The sequence below is a fragment of the Bubalus bubalis genome, chromosome 11 (assembly GCF_019923935.1).
Source record: "Bubalus bubalis isolate 160015118507 breed Murrah chromosome 11, NDDB_SH_1, whole genome shotgun sequence".
NCBI classification, from domain to species: domain Eukaryota; kingdom Metazoa; phylum Chordata; class Mammalia; order Artiodactyla; family Bovidae; genus Bubalus; species Bubalus bubalis.
In genome coordinates this window covers 68,064,318-68,085,382 of record NC_059167.1, presented here as the reverse complement: position 1 = coordinate 68,085,382, position 21,065 = coordinate 68,064,318, and the positions used below count along the sequence as shown (strand labels likewise).

Sequence of the window (21,065 nt, the reverse complement as noted above, 5' to 3'; positions counted from 1 at the left end):
GGCCTCTGTGTTGGAGGGCCTCCGTAAGCTTTGTCTGACATGAAAGCTCTTCCCTGCTACTGTACAGATCACCTTGCTATTTGCAGGGTATATAACAGGTTGTAGATTTCTTCTTTTGTTGGAAGAAGCCACGTTCCAAGAGAAGTACAGAGGAATGCCTACAGTTCTTCAGTCCTGGAAGTGGCCCCCCTGAAGGGTCCTTCCAATAAGCTTCTGCTCTGTCCCTTCAGCTAAGCCTATAGGAGATGATCTAAAAGGGCAATGTATCCTGCTTTTGTGCGCCTCTTGTGGCCCCAAACCCTCCATTCATCTATATAAAATTAACAAGTAGGCCAGAGGAGCAGGGGACCATCAGGCCATCTTCTGAAACTGTTCCTAAGTACCCGGTATTATCAGTAGCAAGTGAAAAAAAAAAAAAAAAAAAGAAAAGTCACCTTTCAAGGAGCTAACAGGATGCTAGGAAGGAGAAGGAAGGGGAGGGGAGTGTATGGCTGCTGACTCTGGAATTGTCAGATCTGTTTGATGAATCATTACCTATGACTTTCACGACAGGAATCTGATTTGACTAATCATCCAATAGAGGTTTTTATTTCTGTCTCCCAGCATGTGAAATCTATCTGTCAGGTTTAGCAACTACTTAAGCAACAAACAACTGTCTTAAGAACATACTTGTCATCTTCTAGAGGTGTTTGCTGTGTACTGAGTAACTAGTAAACACTCCATCACCCACATGCCCCTTGTCACACAACACTCCCACACAAGAAAAGTGAAATTGCCAGTTAGATGAATGTTTACACACGTGTGGGTGTTGGGAATCTGGCCAGGTGTGAATGCTAAGGAGGGAAGTGAACCCTAGGGATTCCCCTGGCCGGTGGCTGAGATCCTTATTTGGTGAAGCTACTACCTGCGCCCTGGGTCCCAGGGCCAGCCTGATAGTCTGGGATCACAGCAGGGGAAGTGCGGCTGCTGACGTCCCAGCCGAAGAGATGAATGGAATTCCAGGCAGCTGGAGTCATGCTGGCTTGGGACGGTGGCTTGGACACCAAACTTCCAATGACAGAAGCATTAAGCAAGCGGCAGCACTCATGGCATTGGTGTACCCACAGAAATGTAACCCACACCTCGGTTTCGGGAGCCTAAAAATGAAAAGAACGTTCAGGGAGGGGGGGAAAAAAAGGAAATAAAATGATAGGAAGAAGGTAATTTATTACTCCATGAGTCTATTCTGTAAATAGTTCAAGACTCTGGAGCCAGATGGTGCTGCAAATCCTCCAACCAGGAGTCACGTTAAGCAGCACGAGTGGGCACAAAAAACTGTTTTTCAAGACACAATTTCCAATTTGGCTTTAGGAAAGTGGGTAAGAGTAAGTACGTTTCCTTAACATTCCTGACTAGAAAGAAGCTGTCCGCTCGCATCCCCTTGATCAGAATTCGCACATCGCCTCCAAGCGGCCAGCCGTGGAAGCGCCGCAGCACTGGGAAGATGGCACTTTCCCGGGGACTCGGGCGGCAAGCCCCTGCGGAAAGGCTGCCCCGACACGCGTGGGAAGCCAAGCCGGGTACCCGCACTGCTGGCCAGTGCGACACCCACTCACGTCCATGGAGGATAGGCGGAGGGCAGGCGTGGGGCGAGGGCAGGAGCGCGGCGCTAAGCGGGTCCCGTGGTCCCCACCCCACCTGGATGGATGGACGAGGATCAACAAGTACCCAAGAGAGAACTCCTTCAACTACTGATTCCCTCTTGGTCCCATTTACCCCGTTGGGCTTATTTTTTTCTGTACAAACGGGTTCGCTCCCCAAGTGTCCACCCTTCAGCCGTCGCGCAGGCATTCAAGGGGACGAGTTTGCCTGAAAGCCTCTCTTAAGGGTCTTGGGTTGGGTGGCTAGGGCCCTGTCGGCTCGGGATGCGCGCACAGGGCTTGGGGCCGCTCGGCGCCAGAGCCCAAGTGCTGAGCCCGTGAGCGCCAAGGCCGCGTGGGCGGGCACCTATTTTTCTGAGAAGTTCCAGTGCTCCTAGGCCCCGACCCCCGCCGCCCCCCTTCCACCTTCTAGCTGGAAAGTTGTGCGCCAGGCAGCGGGGGGCGGAGAGAGGAACCCAGACTGGCCCCCCTCCCGCTTCCTGCCCCGCGGCCTCTCATTGGTCAGAGGAAACCCCAGGAATGTGAGCGCCCCTTTAAAAGCGCGCGGCTCCTCAGCTTCGCCAGCCACTGCACTCGGGCCGGCCGCTGAGAGCCCACCCTGGCGAGCTCTCCCAGCCGCAGCCTCCGAATCCACGGCCTCCACCCCGCGCCTCTCCAGCGCTCTATCCCGTCGCTGCGCCCTTGTCGCCGGCCCCGGCCGCTGCATCCGCGTCCGCACAGGTAAGGACTCCCGGACGGCCGCCGAGGACGAGTGCTGCCCTGGCCAGCCACCTGGAGCTCCCAGGCTTCAGCGCCTCCGGAACCCCGGATCTCAATATTTTCTGCCTTCCCCGTACTGTCGCTCCCAGCCTCTGGGGGACTCTTCTTGTGGAAGGGCTCCAGAGCCATCCTCTCCAGCCTTGGGATTCACAGACTAACCCACCAGGACACCCCAAGATTTTCTTCTTTTCCCCAAGTCCTATCAGTCCTCTAGAAAAGGACTGTGCCTCCCTGCGCCCCTAAACTACATCTCCTGGTCCAGTGTTTACCCTTCTCAAGGAAAAACGCCTCCCCAGTGGTTAGTCTTGCCCCCACCACCTGTTTAAAGCGGTAATCTCCCCTCAACTCTTACTTTCTTCCTGATGCTCTCTCCAAAGTAAATACGGTTGCCCCTCCTTCCAGCAAATGTGGGTCCAAAGGGGGATCCCCAGGGATCTCTAGCCCCAAGGCCAACTGGGTTTTGCCCACACTCCCTGCTTGGCAGCCTCTGACCCTGGGCTCTGTGCTCCTTGCTGCAGGCTCCTTGCTGGGCACAAATAGCTCCACCATGGGGCTGGCCTGGGGACTCGGTGTCCTGCTCCTGTTGCATGCCTGTGGCTCCAACCGCATTCCAGGTGAGTCTGTATAATACCTTCTGTGGGGGGAGGGAAGAGGAGGAGGTTGGGTTACCCCAGGTGCGCTTCCCTCCCTGTGCACTCCTCTCTCAGCTGCTTCTCCCCTGAGCCCTGACCAAACCTCAGGATGCCGGTTGCCTCTGACTGTGCCCTTTATTTAGCTCTTCCAGTGGCTGTCAAGAGCTTTCATTCCAGCCCTCTGCCTCACCCCCACCCCCCAGAGCTGAGCTTCCACCCCACCCCCAACCCAGAGCGCTCACCACGTGTCCTGCTCTTGTCTAACAGAGTCTGGGGGAGACAACAGTGTGTTTGACATCTTTGAACTCACCGGAGCTGCCCGCAAGGGCTCTGGGCGCCGACTGGTGAAGGGTCCTGACCCTTCTAGCCCAGCTTTCCGCATAGAGGATGCCAACCTGATCCCCCCTGTGCCTGACAAGAAGTTCCAAGACCTAGTGGATGCTGTGCGGGCGGAGAAAGGTTTCCTCCTCCTGGCCTCCCTGAGGCAAATGAAGAAGACCCGGGGTACCCTGCTGGCTGTGGAGCGGAAAGACCACTCTGGCCAGGTCTTCAGCGTGGTCTCCAATGGCAAGGCAGGCACCTTGGACCTGAGCCTGACCGTGCAGGGGAAGCAGCACGTGGTGTCGGTGGAAGAAGCACTCCTGGCGACTGGCCAGTGGAAGAGCATCACCCTGTTTGTGCAGGAGGACAGGGCCCAGCTGTACATCGACTGTGAGAAGATGGAGAATGCGGAGCTGGATGTCCCCATCCAGAGCATCTTCACCAGGGACCTGGCCAGCATCGCCAGACTCCGCATTGCCAAAGGAGGTGTCAATGACAATTTCCAGGTGAGGCCGCTTTGATTCCTGATCCACGGGGTCGACTGCTAGGCAGCTTATGACCAGGAGTGTGATAACAGGAGAGGCAGGGGTTCCAGTATAGGAAATATTGCCTATGCACTAAAGCAGTGGTTCTCACACAGTAGGGAGCATCAGAATCACCTGGAGAGCTTACTACAATGTATACTGCTGCATCCCACCCCTAGAGTTTTGGATTCAATAGGTCTGGGATGGGGCCTGATAATTTACATTTCTAACTGGTTCCAAGGTGAGGTTGGTGCTGGTGTTCTAGGGATCAGACATTGAAAACCTCTAAAGGAAACAAGAAATGGTTTTCCTGTAACTGCCTATTCAAACCTTAAATACTCTTTATGCTCTTCTCAAGAAAATAATTTCAAATGCATTGCACCAATTATAATATTGCTTGAACTGGATACTTTTTATGAACAGGATAAATACCACTTGGCTATTGGCTTCCTCATGGGGATGTAACCGATCCCAAAGAAAAGACTAAAATAGTGGCTATTTGCTGCTGCAGTGTCTTCCTTGCTTAAACCTCTAGATCTTTGGGTCTGTGGCTTTGAAACTCCCACATTTAACTGTTTGACACTGGAGAGTGTCATTGTATCCTCCGGCCTCAATATCAGATTCCATTTCCTGTATCCCCAAGTAGGCCGATAACTGAATTCTTTGTAAAAGACTGCAGACTTGGCAGAAGATACAATTAAGATTTTTGAAGTTATTTTGCAATTCCCGTGAATTTGGCAATTCACCAACAGTTACTTGGTGTGTTATTTTGACGGTGATCTTGAAAGGGAGTTCTTTTCAAATTTTAGAACATCTGTTGTGTGCTCCTTCTAGCGTAAACAGTCCCCCCTACCACCGACCCCTTGGCCCCCACCAACACTCTACAGTGTATATCCTCTGCTCACAGGGGGTGCTGCAGAATGTAAGGTTTGTCTTTGGAACCACACCAGAAGACATCCTCAGGAACAAAGGCTGCTCCAGCTGTAAGTATCCCTCTGTTTTTAGGGCATATGGGAAAGTGAGGGCATTCCGCCCAAAATAAGCTGAGAAACTGAAGCAATGGTGATTGTGCATCAATTACCCCAGGTAACATAGTTACCTTTATATAAAGGTGACCTCAAACAGTTTTCCACACTCAACGGTCCCCTCCTTTTGCCTCCCTCACCCAAAATGAAACGTCTTTTACACTTAGGATGCCCAGGGGCTGGCTGGTGGGAGCACCTACTTGAAGACGTTCTCCGCCTTTCCTCATTGTGTTCCTTTGTTCCTTGGCAGCTACCAGTGTCTTTGTCACCCTTGACAACAACGTGGTGAATGGGTCCAGCCCCGCCATCCGCACCGACTACATTGGCCACAAGACAAAGGACCTGCAAGCCATTTGTGGCATCTCATGTGACGAGCTGTCCAGCATGGTCCTGGAGCTCAGGGGTCTACGCACCATTGTGACCACGCTGCAGGACAGTATCCGCAAAGTGGTCAGTGGCCTCACCCGCCCCGTTAGCAGGAGCCCCTGCATGTGTATCCCCAATGATGCTGAGGGACTGAAAGTGAGGCTCGATGCTAATAACCTTTCTCCCCCTTTTAGACCGAAGAGAACAAAGAGCTGGCCAATGAGCTGAGGAGGCCCCCACTCTGCTACCACAACGGAGTGCAGTACAGGACTGGCGACGAGTGGACGGTGGACAGCTGCACTGAGTGTCGCTGCCAGGTAAGGCTCTCGACGGACTGAAACACGAATGGATGGCACACTCTCTGAAGAAAGAGGCAGATGGCTGCAGAGGCTCTTTTCATGTTCCATGGCTAGATACCCAAGTGGTGTCTTTTTCTTAAGATGCAGTTATGACATCTTTAAAATCGTTTAAATGCTCAGAGGTTTTCAAAGTCTTAATTATACCACAGGCTAAGAGTAATATCTAAAAGAATATATCTATTTAAGTATCTCGGTAACACCTGCTTTAGTTCAAGAGCTAAGTGTTGAATATCAGGTAAGTAAAACCGAGTTGGAACTTTTCCCCCCCGAACCTGATTCGTATTCAGCTATGACATGGAGATTCTTTAATACAGTACTGATTACTGTTCAAATCACTTAGCCCAACATCATTAGAACTATCCACTTACCTCAGATGGTACTGCCTGCAGCGTGTGTCCTTCTGGCTCACCCCCTACCTAACGCCAGGGGCAGAGGGGTTTGGGGGGTGTTACTGGCTCATTGAGCAAAGTCAAGCTTAAATACAAATCACGGATTGCCGGATTTGGGAGCCACCTTTGCTAAATTCCCATTCTTGTCCAATATTATATAAAGCCATATTTATACATGAGAAAGTAAGATGCTCATTGATCTTCTTTTCCCCATAAAGATGTAATTTAAAAATTTTTTAAGTCCTGGCTGAGTTTCAGGAGTTTGATTTTAGACATAGAGTAACAGATCTGACTCATGATATTAGGTGGTTCCAATTGCATAAATTCATGCTGTTCTGTGCATGAATAAGTGACTAAGTGGCAATTGAGAAGAATTCTAGAGGGATGGAGTGACAAGTAAGCAGCACTAGAACTGTCTCCACAGTACTGGTGGCTGCCAAAGACAGGCAGATCTTCTATTAAAATCATTCCACTACAGCGTTTATAGCCCAGACGACATTTCAGCTTGTAATTGAAATGTTTCAGTATGTAAGCTTCTGCTTGCAATATGCTTAGTACCCATTTCTCCTTCACTGTTGCCCTGCAGAACTCAGTTACCATCTGCAAAAAAGTGTCCTGTCCCATCATGCCCTGCTCTAATGCCACAGTTCCCGATGGAGAATGCTGCCCACGGTGCTGGCGTAAGTTCCTAAGATTGCATAACCATGCTTCAGCGACTGGATCGATTGTGCATAATGCTGGAATCCCAGTCCCATCTCTGTCACACGTTTTCATTCAGTTTCTTGCTGCAGCATCTGGTTAGCTGATAGCTTGTCTGCTGTATAGAGCCAAAAAAATGCCATTATGACTAAACTTAATTACCCCCCTGGATTATGGTGTAGACAATAACCTTAGTATAGTTTATTGAGTATGATTCTGTGATTTGAGAAAAGAAGAGATGAATTGGTAGCAGCAAAAGCTTTAAGTTAACTGGATTTAGAATCTGACCTTATGGCCTAGAGTCGAGAAAAATCTGCTCACTGGAGAAATTGATGGACTTAACTGGGCCTGAAAGTTCTACCCATTTTATCTACAGGCATAGGAGACCTAAGAAAAAATAGCAGTTTGAGTCTCAGGGCTCTGTAAGAAATTGTATTGTTTCATGGTACCCAGTCTGGTACTGGTTTTGCTGACAGTATAATTAATCACTTTGCTAAGACACTGTAGTAAGTACAAGTCATAGAAATGATTTATCACAACTAAGATGCATAAAACAGGAAAGTAGCACTCACCCTCCACATCCACACCCCCCACACTCCCTGTTTCCTACACACACAGATCACAGCTCAGAAGAACCAGTTCCCTTCAGAGATATCAGTGACATTGGAACTGTCATAATCATTTGTACATTGCTTTCTGTTCAGCATTCACTTCAGATGTGGGTTAGAGCGAACAAGGCTAGCTAGGGGCTAGCGGAGCGCTGAATTTTGAGTCAGGGATTACTAGGAAAACTTCCAACTGATGACAAGAGAAAACAAGTTCTATCTCCTGTCAGATACAGGACGTGATTGTAGTCATGGCGCCTGGGCAGATGGTAAACAAACACACTTCCCTCTTATGAAAATATGTGCAGAAAAGGCCCCAAATGCTAGGGTGAGAGGAGCAACCTGCTGACTGACCTTATGACTGATCCAGGGCCAGAGCCAACAGCGGCTCCGCTGCCTTCAGATTCATCTGCCAAACACATGGGCTCTCCTGAAAGTCAGAAGTGACTCCTATAAGTTGCCTAAAACCCAAGTGTTCTTGGAAGCCTGGGGCTGGAAATGCCTACCAAGACATCTTAAGTCAAAAAAGGGAAACTCATTTAAAATCCAGACTGGAAGAAGGAGGCGAGGATGACTAGAAACATATGTGGGGGAAAGGTTCAGCTATACCGACCCAGGCAAAGCATGCAATTACCCCAAAGCTGTGCACAGAATGACCACTTGGCCATTGGCCTAACAAATATACTGCTTTTCACTCTCTGGAATGGGAAGAAAGTCCTGAGCAGACCAGTCCAAAGAATAGCTTGTTTTCATGATAACACACTAAATGCACCCATTTGCTCAGCAGCCAGCGACTCTGCAGACGATGGCTGGTCCCCGTGGTCTGAGTGGACCTCTTGCTCTGTGACCTGTGGCAATGGAATCCAGCAGCGTGGCCGCTCCTGCGACAGCCTCAACAACAGATGCGAGGGCTCCTCTGTGCAGACGCGGACCTGCCACATCCAGGAGTGTGACAAGAGATGTAAGTGTTTGGCCGCTTGGGGATGTGGAGACCTGACTTGTCCTTGTTGTCACCAATAGCAACTCCAGAGCACAGAGGTTGAGGGCACAGGTTCTAGGCTCTGATCTAATCCCAGTTCTCTGCCTTATCTGTGCACCCTTGAGCACAGCTTATCCTCTCTGAGGCTCTTTCCTTACCTGTAAATTGGGGGTAAAAATAGTTTAAAGATTTTTAGTTTGGCGAGTTTGAAGATTTGGTTTAGAGGATGCATTTAAAGTGTTAACATAGAGCTTGGCTTGTGGGAAGCACCATATAACCATCAGGTTTGTCCTTTAGTTAAACAGGATGGCGGCTGGAGCCACTGGTCCCCATGGTCATCTTGCTCCGTAACATGTGGAGACGGTGTGATCACAAGGATCCGGCTCTGCAACTCCCCCAGCCCCCAGATGAATGGGAAGCCGTGTGAGGGCAAAGCCCGGGAGACCAAAGCCTGCCAGAAAGACGCCTGCCCCAGTAAGTGCATGCATCCCCCGGCATGGTGCTGGCAGCTCCACCCCGCTGGCTGCCTGGCATCCATGAGTCACAGACGGGGGGGAGGTTGCCTCCTAGAGAAACAAACAGAAGCACAGCCCTGCAGGGCACAGCAGCTTCTTCTAATGGCAAATAGAACCATTTCAGATTCACCCTCTTCCCAGACATCCTTACCATGTGTCAGGGTCATGGAGGTTTATTGAACACGCTCAGGAGAGTCTCCTGTGAAGGTAAAGTGTTTGAAAATTGGTTTTAGCTTTGGCCTGTGGTTCATTTTCTTACAGTCAATGGAGGCTGGGGACCCTGGTCACCATGGGACATCTGTTCTGTCACCTGTGGAGGAGGGGTACAGAAACGTAGCCGGCTCTGCAACAACCCCACACCCCAGTTTGGAGGCAAGGACTGCATTGGTGATGTGACAGAAAACCAGATCTGCAACAAGCAAGACTGTCCCATTGGTAAGTCACACAGCCCAGGCAGCCCAGGACAAAACCACTTAATGGCATGGTCAGCTTTCATGGGGGTTCAGTCTGAATGGTCCTGAGTGGTTTGATTAAAATGCCAGATGGACAACATAATCTCAAAAGTTAGCAGTTATACAGACCTTACAATATTATACCCCCATTTAAAGTGACCAGAATGGCAGTAACAGCAGCTGAGACCCACATTTGCCTGTCACTCTTATCTCAGATGGATGCCTGTCCAATCCCTGCTTTGCTGGTGTCCAGTGTACCAGCTACCCTGATGGCAGCTGGAAGTGTGGTGCCTGTCCCCCAGGCTATAGTGGAGATGGCGTCGAGTGCAAAGACGTTGATGAGGTGAGGAGCTGGGAGCTACCAGACCTAGGAAAGCATCTCATCTGCCTTGGTCACTTCTTGTGGCAGTGTTCTCTAAACATGAACAAACCTGTTTCTTCCACAGTGCAAAGAAGTCCCTGATGCCTGCTTCAACCACAATGGAGAGCACAGGTGTGAGAACACAGACCCCGGCTACAACTGCCTGCCCTGCCCACCGCGCTTCACTGGCTCGCAGCCCTTCGGCCGGGGCGTGGAACATGCCACCGCCAACAAGCAGGTAGAGCAGAGGGGACTAGTAGATGGGAGTAGTGGGGGGTGTCCTTGACTGAGCTAGCCATGAATGCAGGGAATGTCCTCTCACACCCTTCAAGGAAAGCAGGGAAGGGGGTGAGCGTCAATCTAGCTTTTAGAAACAGGACTAGAAAATGAATTGTTCATCCAGCAGAGAAAATTGGTCCATCACATTTGACCATGCTGCTCTGGAGTGAGTTGTGAGTGGCTGGATTTGTAAGTGCCAGGGTGATGTGCAAGTTCAAGGAAAACACACATAAAGCCATGTCAGCCTATAACCTGGCATTGACATTCCCAGGGGAGGATGGGGAAGACTGGCACTCTTCCCATGGATCTCTGTCCAGAGGCAATGGGGAGCTGGGGACCCTCCAAGGCTCTGCCTTAACGTCAGAATGTTGTGCCTTCAGGTATGCAAGCCCCGAAACCCCTGCACAGACGGGACACACGACTGCAACAAGAACGCCAACTGCAACTACCTGGGCCACTACAGCGACCCCATGTACCGCTGCGAGTGCAAGCCTGGCTACGCCGGCAACGGCATCATCTGCGGGGAGGACACAGACCTGGACGGCTGGCCCAACGAGGACCTGCTGTGCGTGGCCAATGCAACTTACCACTGCAGAAAGGTAGCCCGCCTTCACCCGCCTCCAGAAACCGTATCAAGGGGATGAGCTGAGGAATTGCTTAAACTTGGGGAATGGAACGGAAAGATCAAATCATCCAAAGGCAGAGGAACACTAATTCTTATTATATCACTTCATGCCAAGAACATGAATGGGACAGGCCCTTTGGGCAATTGTGTTCCACAGTCGATTATGTTGTCCAAAAAAAGTTCATTTCTCTACCAAATGCCAGCAGAGCATGACCCGTGTTCCCGGTATATATAAAGTTTAGAGCATTTATACAAAGTATTTATGTGTGTGTGTGTGTGTGTGTATAGATCCTCCAAGCAAACTTTTTTGTCTTCCCACTGAAAATACTTGCTGTCACAGAGTAGCATTCGGTTCTGTCTGCAGTGTTTCGGTGCACGCTCTAGTGCATGAGCTGCGCAAAAGGCTTGCAAACTGCAGCTGCAGCGTGTCTTCTCTTTCCAGGATAATTGCCCCAACCTTCCCAACTCGGGGCAGGAAGACTATGACAAGGATGGAATCGGCGATGCCTGCGATGATGACGATGACAATGATAAGATTCCAGATGACAGGGTAAAATTGTTTTCCATTCCTCTTTCAGCTTTTGTGTTCAGCAACAGCCTGTAACGCTTAAGATTCAACAAAATTACTGATATTTAGTCATCAGAAATTATTCATTGTGATTCTGTAGTTTTCAGATACAAATGTTGCCAAGAGAATTTTTAAATGAGGGTTTTGTTTTTCATCACAGCTTGCCTTTCCCCTAGTTGGAGCAAAAAGTTACAATGTGTGAGCAAATGACACTTTGCTCCCCATATTGGTTTCAAGTGTCTTCTCTAGGTCACAGTAAGGTTTTCTCTGCTTGCACCCAGAATGGAGATGTTGACTTTCTATTTACATCTCACTGACTCATAACCAACAGAAATTCATTTTTCATTCATTATGTCCTGGCTTTTAACTTTTGCAGTGATCATTTTACAGGGGACTTAGTATATCCACCGAGTAGAAAATGATTGTTGCACATTTTCACAGTTTTATATATATTATGCATGTGATTTGAGGCTAGTTTCATGGACCAAGTTGTACAGTGCTCTGCTTCTTCTCTTGGCAGGACAACTGTCCATTCCATTACAACCCAGCCCAGTACGACTATGACAGAGATGACGTGGGAGACCGCTGTGACAACTGCCCGTACAACCACAACCCAGACCAGGCCGACACAGATAACAATGGGGAAGGAGACGCCTGCGCAGCTGACATTGATGGGGACGGTAGGGCGCTCCCTGATTCCAGCCAGCCCGTAGGCAGCTGTGACGGCATTCAGCTCTCAGCCTTGAACAGCGCTGGCTGTTAGTGTGCAGTCTGGTTGAAAAAGCTGAGGCTAAAGATTCCAGCTCTTATCTGTCCCGTGTTCTCTGCAGGTATCCTCAATGAACGGGACAACTGCCAGTATGTCTACAATGTGGACCAGAAAGACACTGACATGGACGGGGTTGGTGATCAGTGTGACAACTGCCCCCTGGAACACAATCCAGACCAGGTAGGTAGATTCCTTTCAGAATCTTTCAGTAAACTGTTAGAATATCCCTTTCTAAGCCGCTTTTAAAAATAGAAGAGTTTAAGTTCAAACACTTTCACTACCATGGGTATCAGTGATCTCATAGCCAATTACAGCATTTTCATGTGAACAGTTTGCCTGACCTAAGCTCTTTGCAGAGTTCCATAGGTCTTTAGCATGACAGTCTTGTAACTTCAATCTTATCCTCTATAAGAAGCCCGCATGATTTGCTCAGTGGAATCTACCATTGTTAAGATAAATTATACAAAGCAGAAATCTGTGACTGACAACTGTACAGGAATATTAATCATGTCTGAAACTAAGAGATGGAAGAAAATATCCCTAAGCAAGATACACAGCCATTTTCATGGCTCATGATATAATCTGACTGCAAGAAAATCAAACTAAAAATATTTCCCCAAACTGGAGAAATCCCTGTTTCTTTGTCATTCTTCAAGTGTTTTGGCATTGCAAACAGATAATTCTGTACCGGTGCTACGGAGTACTGCAAACAGACATAGCCAGAACAAGTTCCATGTCTGAAGGTGTTTCTTTTCTGGTGTAATCGCTCATCATTTATTTTCTCAGTGCAAAACTTAAGGCTTTTTTTTCCCCTAAAAGCCATTATTCTGGAAATTTAGAAACCACCTTTTTATAAATGCAAATATTTTTTAAAAGATTCAAGAAATGATAAAGCCAGCTAATTTCTGGAGGAATCCAGAAACTCTCCTACTATTTGCTCTATGACTTTCTCTAAAACAAAAAGCACCAGGAGGAATTGCTTTGGGGAAATAGGGAAAAGCATGAATGATTTGGGATAGCATTCTTGATCAAAAGGCATTGAGGGTCATCTGTTTTGAATTTGAGTCTTACTGTAAATTAAACCTCAGTGCCATTTAACCTCCCGGGATAAGGTATTGGTTCTTCAGATGATAATAAAATGTATAACAATTCATCATGTAAAAATCTTAATGGCAAAGAGCATAAATACTGGCAAGCAAAATTGCAATTTGTGTATAAATAATCTGTAAGCATTCCATATGTAGTGAATAAGGTAAAAAAGGTACTCTGAGAAATATGGTTTTGAAAAAAATTAGAATTTTGACTTTACCTGAGCCAACACTGGACAATCCTTTTGGACTAGATATGTAAAACCAAATACCTAAAAGAGAAGAAAATGATTTGTCCCACCATACAGGTTACCCAGTATGTATGAAAAGCAGTGCATGTTGCCATGATTTAATGACCTGGAGTAGAAGTTGACGTGTCAACAATTTCCTAACTGAAAATTTGAATAGAACATAAATTGCACCCAGAGCATTCAATTCATCTATTAAGATATAAGTAGTTAATATGGCATTCTATCCTTAGTGATGAAATGATGCTTGCTATTTAATTTTATTTAGAAAGTTTTCTATTTTAAAAGAACTTTCAAATATCCCTTTAAAAACTAATACATACAAGGATCAAGAATAAAACATTTAAGATTTGTTGATATAGATGTGAAACCTCACTGGTCTTATCAGACACTGGAGAATCTCCGTAAGTTTTCTTTAGCATCAGGGATTCACATTCCAACTCACCCTCTGTCTCTTTCAGCTCGACTCTGACTCGGACCGCATTGGAGACACCTGTGACAACAATCAGGATATTGATGAAGACGGCCACCAGAACAACCTGGACAACTGTCCCTACGTGCCCAATGCCAACCAGGCTGACCATGACAAGGATGGCAAAGGCGACGCCTGTGACCATGATGACGACAATGATGGCATTCCTGACGACCGGGACAACTGCAGGCTGGTGCCCAATCCTGACCAGAAGGACTCTGATGGTGAGTCACTGGAGCCACCTGTAAAGCGAGTAACTGAAACCATGGCTGTCTGGATTGAGGAAATAAAAACAAAGCTGAATACATTTGAGGATGAAGAGACTAAAATGTTAACTTTGACAAGACAGTGAATTTCTGGCACCAGTAATGGTGTTTTGGAATTTCACTGAACTCTTGCCTTTTTGCCTTTAGGTGATGGTCGAGGTGATGCTTGCAAAGATGATTTTGACCAGGACAAGGTGCCAGACATTGATGACATCTGTCCCGAAAATGTTGATATCAGTGAGACTGATTTCCGCCGATTCCAGATGATTCCTCTAGATCCCAAAGGGACATCCCAGAATGACCCTAACTGGGTTGTACGCCATCAGGGTAAAGAACTTGTCCAGACTGTCAACTGTGACCCTGGACTTGCTGTAGGTGAGTAGAGAGTTCTTCAAACGAAAGGCCAGTGTTACAGGGGAAAGAAGCCAATGTAAAAGCAGGCAGTTGCATGTGTCCCCGTGAGTGCTAAAATGGCTGGGAATGTGACAGAGAACCTCCAGAAGGCCGCAGGTTTTAACCTGGGTGTGGCCTCCTCTTCCAGGTTATGACGAATTTAACGCCGTGGACTTCAGCGGCACCTTCTTCATCAACACCGAGAGGGACGACGACTATGCCGGCTTTGTGTTTGGCTACCAGTCCAGCAGCCGCTTCTATGTTGTGATGTGGAAGCAAGTCACTCAATCCTACTGGGACACCAACCCCACGAGGGCTCAGGGGTACTCTGGACTTTCCGTAAAGGTTGTAAACTCCACCACGGGGCCTGGCGAGCACCTGCGGAATGCCCTGTGGCACACAGGAAACACCCCTGGCCAGGTGAGAACAACACCCTGCAGGAGGGGAAGGGAGGTTGTGTTTGGCCAAGCCTCCCACCAGGGAGTCTTAGACATCACGTTCCCAGCATCACCAACTATAGCATTAAGCTCTGCATTGCAAAAACCATCCTAGCGTCTGAGAGGGTAGCTCACTTGAGATCAAAAGGCTAAAACTGTTTGTTTTAGCCTCTTCAAACAAACAAAAATGTCAACATCCCTTCTCTTTGCTGATATGCACATTCAAGGCTATATGCATAGCCAATAAAGCCCTTGGGGAAAAAAATCCTACATTGCAGCCCTCTAGTTTGGGTCAACTCAGTACCTTTTCAAGTACCATTTCAAGTACCATTCCATTTCATGGAATCTAACATAAATCTTATAATGAAGCTGTTTCAACCTTTGCTTTTCCTTTTCCTCCAGGTGCGCACACTGTGGCATGACCCTCGTCACATCGGCTGGAAAGATTTCACTGCCTACAGATGGCGTCTGAGCCACAGGCCAAAGACAGGTTTCATCAGGTAGGATTGCTCTGATTAAATATCCCTTAAGTCATACTGACAGGCAGGGAGGAGGGGACCAAAGGTAAGGGTGGCACTAAGGTGATTTCCTTTTTTCCCCGCAGAGTGGTGATGTATGAAGGGAAGAAAATCATGGCTGACTCAGGACCCATCTATGACAAAACCTATGCCGGTGGGAGACTAGGCTTGTTTGTCTTCTCGCAAGAAATGGTGTTCTTCTCCGACCTGAAATATGAATGCAGAGGTAGGAGCAAAATGACAGTGAATATATAGGTGAAATCCCTAATTCAGACCAGTATCAAGAACGTCAGTCATGCAAGAGGCTGATATAAAGGCTGCATAAGACACGGAGTTGTTTCTATCTTGCTGTTGAAGACACAGTGATAAAAAATGAAACAATGAAAGCCTTAGAAAGCAGAGCATAAGTTCTGGAAGGTTATGCTATATCAAACACCTCGCAACGGTGTTCAAACACATTAATGTGTAATTTTATAAACTACCAATCTCAAAATATACTTTTGCCATTATAAAAGTAGAGCTGAGCCAAGGTTGTTAATATATTAGTCGATATTAAGATTACAGTGCCTCAGTGAATACAGTTTATGTATTTATGTGTTTATATATTTATTTCACAGATTCCTAATCATCAAACTGTTGATCGAAAGACTGATCATAACCAATGCTGGTATTGCACCTTCTGGAACCATGGGCTTTAGAAAACCCCCAGGATCGCTCCTCGCTGCCTGCCTTTGCTCTCTGCTTGCATGAGTGTGGACTCCTAGAACATGTGACTTGCCTCAAGAAAATGCAATTTTCCAAATCAGACCCTGCATTCAGCCTCTGACTGAGAAGAATCTTCCAAGGAGACAAACAATGACTTTGGTTGGCTTTTGCAAAAGCAAAAGCATCCACATGCTTTGGTTGGAAGGTGCCTGTCCCACTCTGCTTTTGTCAGAGCAGAATGCGACTGTGAGGCCAGCTCTGAGCAGTGGACTCCAAACTGTTTTCAGGCATGTGAGAGAAGGGAGGACTCACTAGAATTGACAAACAAAACCAGCCCTGACCTACTCCCTCTGGAATGGCGGGGGCGGGGGGCCAAAGCCCAAAGGGGAGGATGCATACCCAAGAGACGATTGTATGAAGAAAATATGGAGGAACTGTTACATTTTTGGTACTAAATCATTTTCAGGGGATTGAAAGACTATTGCTGGATTTCATGATGCTGACCCGTGTTAGCTGATTAACCCACATAAATAGGCACTTAAATAGAAGCAGGGAAGGAAGGAAAAGACTGGCTTCCGGACTTCCTCCCAGATTTCCACCCCTTAACACATCACCTGTAGTGACCAGAACAGGGAGTTGGAGTTAAACCAACTCAAGGCAATGCTGACTGCCGCAGCTTGGTTCTATTGAAATTGTCAGTTGTATTCCAGATGTAGCTTCTGCAGATGTAGCAGGAAAATAAGAAAACACACCATCTCAGTGAGCACCAGGCTGTCTCCCAAGGGACGGGCAGCCCGTGCTTGTATTTTTATGGTTAGAAAGGCACAAAATTATCAACTAAGACATTCCTTTTCTCTCTTTTTTTCCTGAATATCATGGAGTTTTCCAGTTGTCTCTTTTGGACTGTAGTTTTTAGTGTTTTAAACAAACACTTTACAATGTAAACTATTTATTTTTTACTTATTCTGGGGGATCTGTCTGAAAGACTATTCATGGAACAGGAAGAAGCGTAAGGACTATCCATATCATCTTTGCTACAAGTCATTATGACTGTAAGATTGTAAATACAGATTATTTATTAACTCTGTTCTACCTGGAATTTAGGTTTCATATGGAAAGTGTTTGAGAGCAGGTAGTTGAGATTGATCAGCAAATCTTTCACAGGAATGGCACAAGGAAACCAGCATAGCAAGCTGCTCTTCACCTTGTGCTTAGACTGAATGATTTGGAATTCTTTTTTCCTTTTTTTTCCCAAGTGGAATTACTTGGTTGTCCATTTGCAAGTGTTTTTAGTTTGCAAAGAAAGCCAAGAGGCCATTAATACTGTCTTATCCCATCCCTTGTGCCTATTTCCAGGGAGATGAAAAGCATCTACATTTATTATTTTTGCCTTTTTCCAAAAGAAAAAAATGACAAAGGTGAAACTTGTATACAAATATTACCTCATTTGTTGTGTGACTGAGTAAAGAATTTTGGGATCAAACAGAAAGAGTTTAAGTGTCTAACAAACTTAAAGCTACTGTAGTACCTAAAAAAATAAAAAATCAATGTTGTACATAGTATAAAAATTCTTTGCAGAAAAGTATTCCCAGTAAGGAAATAGCATTGAAATGTTAAATACATTTTCTGAAAGTTGTTTTTTTCTATCATCTTGTATACCGTTGCTTTATTTTTATAAATTATTTTCTCAATGCCTTTGGAATAGATATCTCAGATTGTGTAGATATGCTATTTAAATAATTTATCAGGAAATACTGCCTGTAGAGTTAGTATTTCTATTTTTATAAAATGTTTGCACACTGAATTGAAGAATTGTTCGTTTTTTGTTTTGTTGATTTGTTTTTTGCTTGTTACCCTCCTCCCTGTTTTTACTATTTGCCAATACTTTTCTAGGAATGTGCTTTTTTTGTACACATTTTTATCCATTTTACATTCTAAAGCAGTGTAAGTTGTATATTACTGTTTCTTATGTACAAGGAACAACAATAAATCATATGGAAATTTATATTTATACTTACTGTATCCGTGTTTATTTGATTTCTGGCCTTACGTTATGAGGTATGGGTAAACTGAATCCTTAAGCCAATAGAGCATACACAAACAGAAATCACAGGAACGGTAACGTTCCCAGTTCCTATACAATTTAAGAAGACGCAGTTGCTTAGATGACGTATTTGCTGGATTTGTGGAATAAAAGAACAAAATAAATTAGCCTGTCATACTAAAAACAAGCAATGAGAAATGACCACCCCCACAAGATGTGGGACTCAAAAGGATATAAGTTTATATTTTACTAATGTCATTAAATGTCATTTATCGAATCCTTTTCAAAGCCCACTTCTGTTCCTGAAAATAAAAAGGAGAACAGGAGTGAAGCACATACTCACAGCTACATCTTCTGACCCATGAATGAGGACACCAGGCTGTGAAGAAGCTTTAGAAATGTTAGTGAAGGACAAACTGTCCTTGAAAAGCTCAGTCAAATTCTATAGAGATCACATTTTGGAGAGTGACTATGCCTTTGGTCAGAAAGATGATTTAAGAGAGGGAGAACTGGGAATAAATCCTAATACACACACACACACACACACACACACACACATATGTACACACACACATATAAAATATCAACTTATTGTGAGAAAGCCAAAGCCTTACAATAAGCAGAACCTGAGCTTCAGGTGTGCTAACCATGAATGTAGAATACCATCCAATTTTTAGTTTTAAAAAGAATTTTTAAAAATTTTAGAATAAAAATTTTTATGAATAAAGATCTCCCTTTGAGGTCCATTAAACAAAAAGGACAGGCTGAGTGAGACAGAATCTTTTTTCCCCTTACTGACTTTTCTCTCTCATTCTAGAAACATATATAAGTATAAATTGCATAGTCATATATAAGTATAAATTGCCAAATCACTTTATGGTATCTAGGTGAAGAATCAGGAACTGGAAGGTGTTGGTTATAAACTTTGGAAAACTGATTTGAAAGAATTATTCTTTGAAACATGACACCATTCATTCTCAGAGCAGCTCAGCCCCTGAAGTCTTGGAAGAGAATTCAAATTCACTTTTAAGTAACGAAACAAAAGTAACTGATAGTATCAGGATGGGACAGAAGACACTGGGACCTGGAGCTTTCTGACCAGGAATGCTCCATATGCACTCCAAGACTGACCTTCGAATCATGTTGTACTGAAATAAAGGACTTGTTAAAAATTTAAACTACGCCATCGGGGTGATAGCTCTCTCCTTCTGTAGGAGTTTATTGTCATGCGTTTCCGAGTTGGACTGAACGGCAATAAACTCTAGGTCCTATGGGAATTTACAATAAAGGTGGTGTCAGTAGCTTTCTTGAGGAATCATAAGTAAAAAAAAAAAAAACCTCAAATTTTAAGATTCTAAATTTATTCCTGAAATGAGTTAGCTCTTGCTCTTTCATACTTTTTCTCTACCTTTTCTGGGGGCAAACACTCAGGTCTAGAGGGAAACTTAAAATAAAAACTCTGCTTTTTAAAGAACATTTTCTTTCTTATCAAGGTAATCTTTCATTTAATTTGGAGCCTATTGAGTATATTATACAAATTCAGCTTGCCAGCTCTTTGTTAGAGGTAGGTACCTTCAGTTTACATGCTATGGAAGGGTCTCATTCCTTTCAAGGGTAGAATTAATTACTTAATCATTCTACTTTCCTACCCTCTGTTAAACTTTTGTAACATAAAGGTCCACTATGCCCCAAATACCATTTGGAGAAATATATTATAAGCCATAAACTATCTTCTCGCCATCTATCTCCCTCTCCTCTTCTCTCCCTCCCTCTCTCTCTGTCTTTCTCTCTCTCACACACACACATACTTACCAATCAAATACCAGAAGCACATGGGTTTGGAAAAGACATAAAATGTTCTCATAAATTCAGGTTACTAACTTGTAACTAACAAACCCTCTCTCTTAAAATAGTAATACAGCTTTTTTAAAACCAGCTTATCTTTATTTGCTGAATTCTAAAAGGTAAACTCTGAAAGACGATAACAAACTAAACGTCATATATGAAATAATTCAGTCAAACTTCTGCTTATGAAAAGTACCAATACTAATAAGATAATAAGGTTCCCTAACATTGTTTTGTTGGGAAAAATTCATTTCTCTTCACAGCAAGCTATACTTACTTAACAGGCATAGAGAGAAGGAAAGAAGGGAAATCAGGGCAAAACCACAAGTCATGGTCAACAAACCTGTCTAAACCCCAACAAAGTAGTAATGTGTAATATCAAATATAAAACAATCATAAAACTTCAACTAGTTTTACCATAGCACGCACACATAAAATGTTGGTTTCTATAATGCAATAAAAAACAATTTTCCTGGGAATTTCAATGAGGAAAAACCAGTGAGAAATTTACCACAAGTCTCAAAAAATACCAAAAAAATATGATCCAGAAAGAGAGAATCTAAACATTAAAATCGTCATTTGAGGAATGGTCTCTATAATGCATTCACTGAATTAAAAGAATTTGGAAAAAAATGTATTTTAACTTAATTTACCAACTCTCTTAAAAGCACAACCCAGCAAGTCAGTGCTTAAGATTCTTTACATTCTTCTGTCACATCTTCAGTCTCCTGTTCATCTGCACATTAAAAAGAATAACCAAATTTGTCAGATACCTGTGCATAGTTAAGAAAAATTATCAACCTATGTTTTATAAACATTAAATCCTTTTACACATAAGACGAGTCACATTTTCATTTAATATTTATTGTACAATCACCACTGTGGAGCAAATATTAAATTTATTTTAATATTTATTGAATATTAAAATCAATATTCAAAATAGCCAAAATCACTGCAGACAGTGATTGCGGTCATGAAATTAAAAGATACTTGCTGACCAGCCTAGTCAGCATATTAAAAACCAGAGACATTACTTTGCCGACAAAGGTCCATCTAGTCAAAGCTATGGTTTTTCCAGTAGTCATGTGTGGATGTGAGATCTGGACCATAAAGAAGGCTGAGTGCCAAAGAATGATGCTTCTGAACTGTGGTGCTGGAGAAGACTCTTGAGGGTCCCTTGGA

At 44.8% G+C, this 21,065-nt stretch overlaps 3 protein-coding genes across 6 annotated transcripts in view; 2 read left to right on the top strand and 1 right to left on the bottom strand.

Moving 5' to 3' along the window:
• The first annotated feature begins 428 nt into the window (after window positions 1-428).
• On the top strand, window positions 429-2,002 carry LOC123464685. 2 transcript variants are annotated; one of them, XM_045162101.1, is made up of 2 exons: window positions 429-1,096; window positions 1,396-2,002. In XM_045162101.1, the coding sequence occupies exons 1-2, from the start codon at window positions 831-833 to the stop codon at window positions 1,850-1,852; spliced, it is 723 nt and encodes a 240-aa protein (XP_045018036.1). In that variant the 5' UTR covers window positions 429-830; the 3' UTR covers window positions 1,853-2,002. The 2 variants fall into 2 exon arrangements, with proteins under 2 accessions (XP_045018036.1, XP_045018037.1); XM_045162102.1 differs by having other exon boundaries at window positions 434-1,110.
• Window positions 2,003-2,199: 197 nt separating this feature from the next.
• Window positions 2,200-18,007, top strand: THBS1 (thrombospondin 1). 2 transcript variants are annotated; one of them, XM_025295936.3, is made up of 22 exons: window positions 2,200-2,360; window positions 2,918-3,013; window positions 3,299-3,858; window positions 4,784-4,859; window positions 5,152-5,351; window positions 5,462-5,584; window positions 6,602-6,695; window positions 8,107-8,280; window positions 8,596-8,772; window positions 9,075-9,248; window positions 9,481-9,608; window positions 9,712-9,864; window positions 10,286-10,504; window positions 10,973-11,080; window positions 11,619-11,778; window positions 11,929-12,047; window positions 13,665-13,899; window positions 14,089-14,316; window positions 14,483-14,754; window positions 15,174-15,271; window positions 15,376-15,515; window positions 15,907-18,007. In XM_025295936.3, the coding sequence occupies exons 2-22, from the start codon at window positions 2,947-2,949 to the stop codon at window positions 15,912-15,914; spliced, it is 3,513 nt and encodes a 1,170-aa protein (XP_025151721.2). In that variant the 5' UTR covers window positions 2,200-2,360; window positions 2,918-2,946; the 3' UTR covers window positions 15,915-18,007. The 2 variants fall into 2 exon arrangements, with proteins under 2 accessions (XP_025151721.2, XP_025151720.2); XM_025295935.3 differs by having other exon boundaries at window positions 8,104-8,280.
• Window positions 17,631-21,065, bottom strand: part of FSIP1 (fibrous sheath interacting protein 1) — a 217,394-nt gene continuing 213,959 nt past the window's right edge. For both annotated transcript variants that reach the window (XM_025295937.3, XM_006073019.4), the window contains one exon: window positions 17,631-20,619. In XM_025295937.3, the coding sequence (XP_025151722.3) occupies window positions 20,573-20,619 (47 nt within the window). In that variant the 3' untranslated portion in view covers window positions 17,631-20,572. The remainder of the gene's footprint in view (window positions 20,620-21,065) is intronic.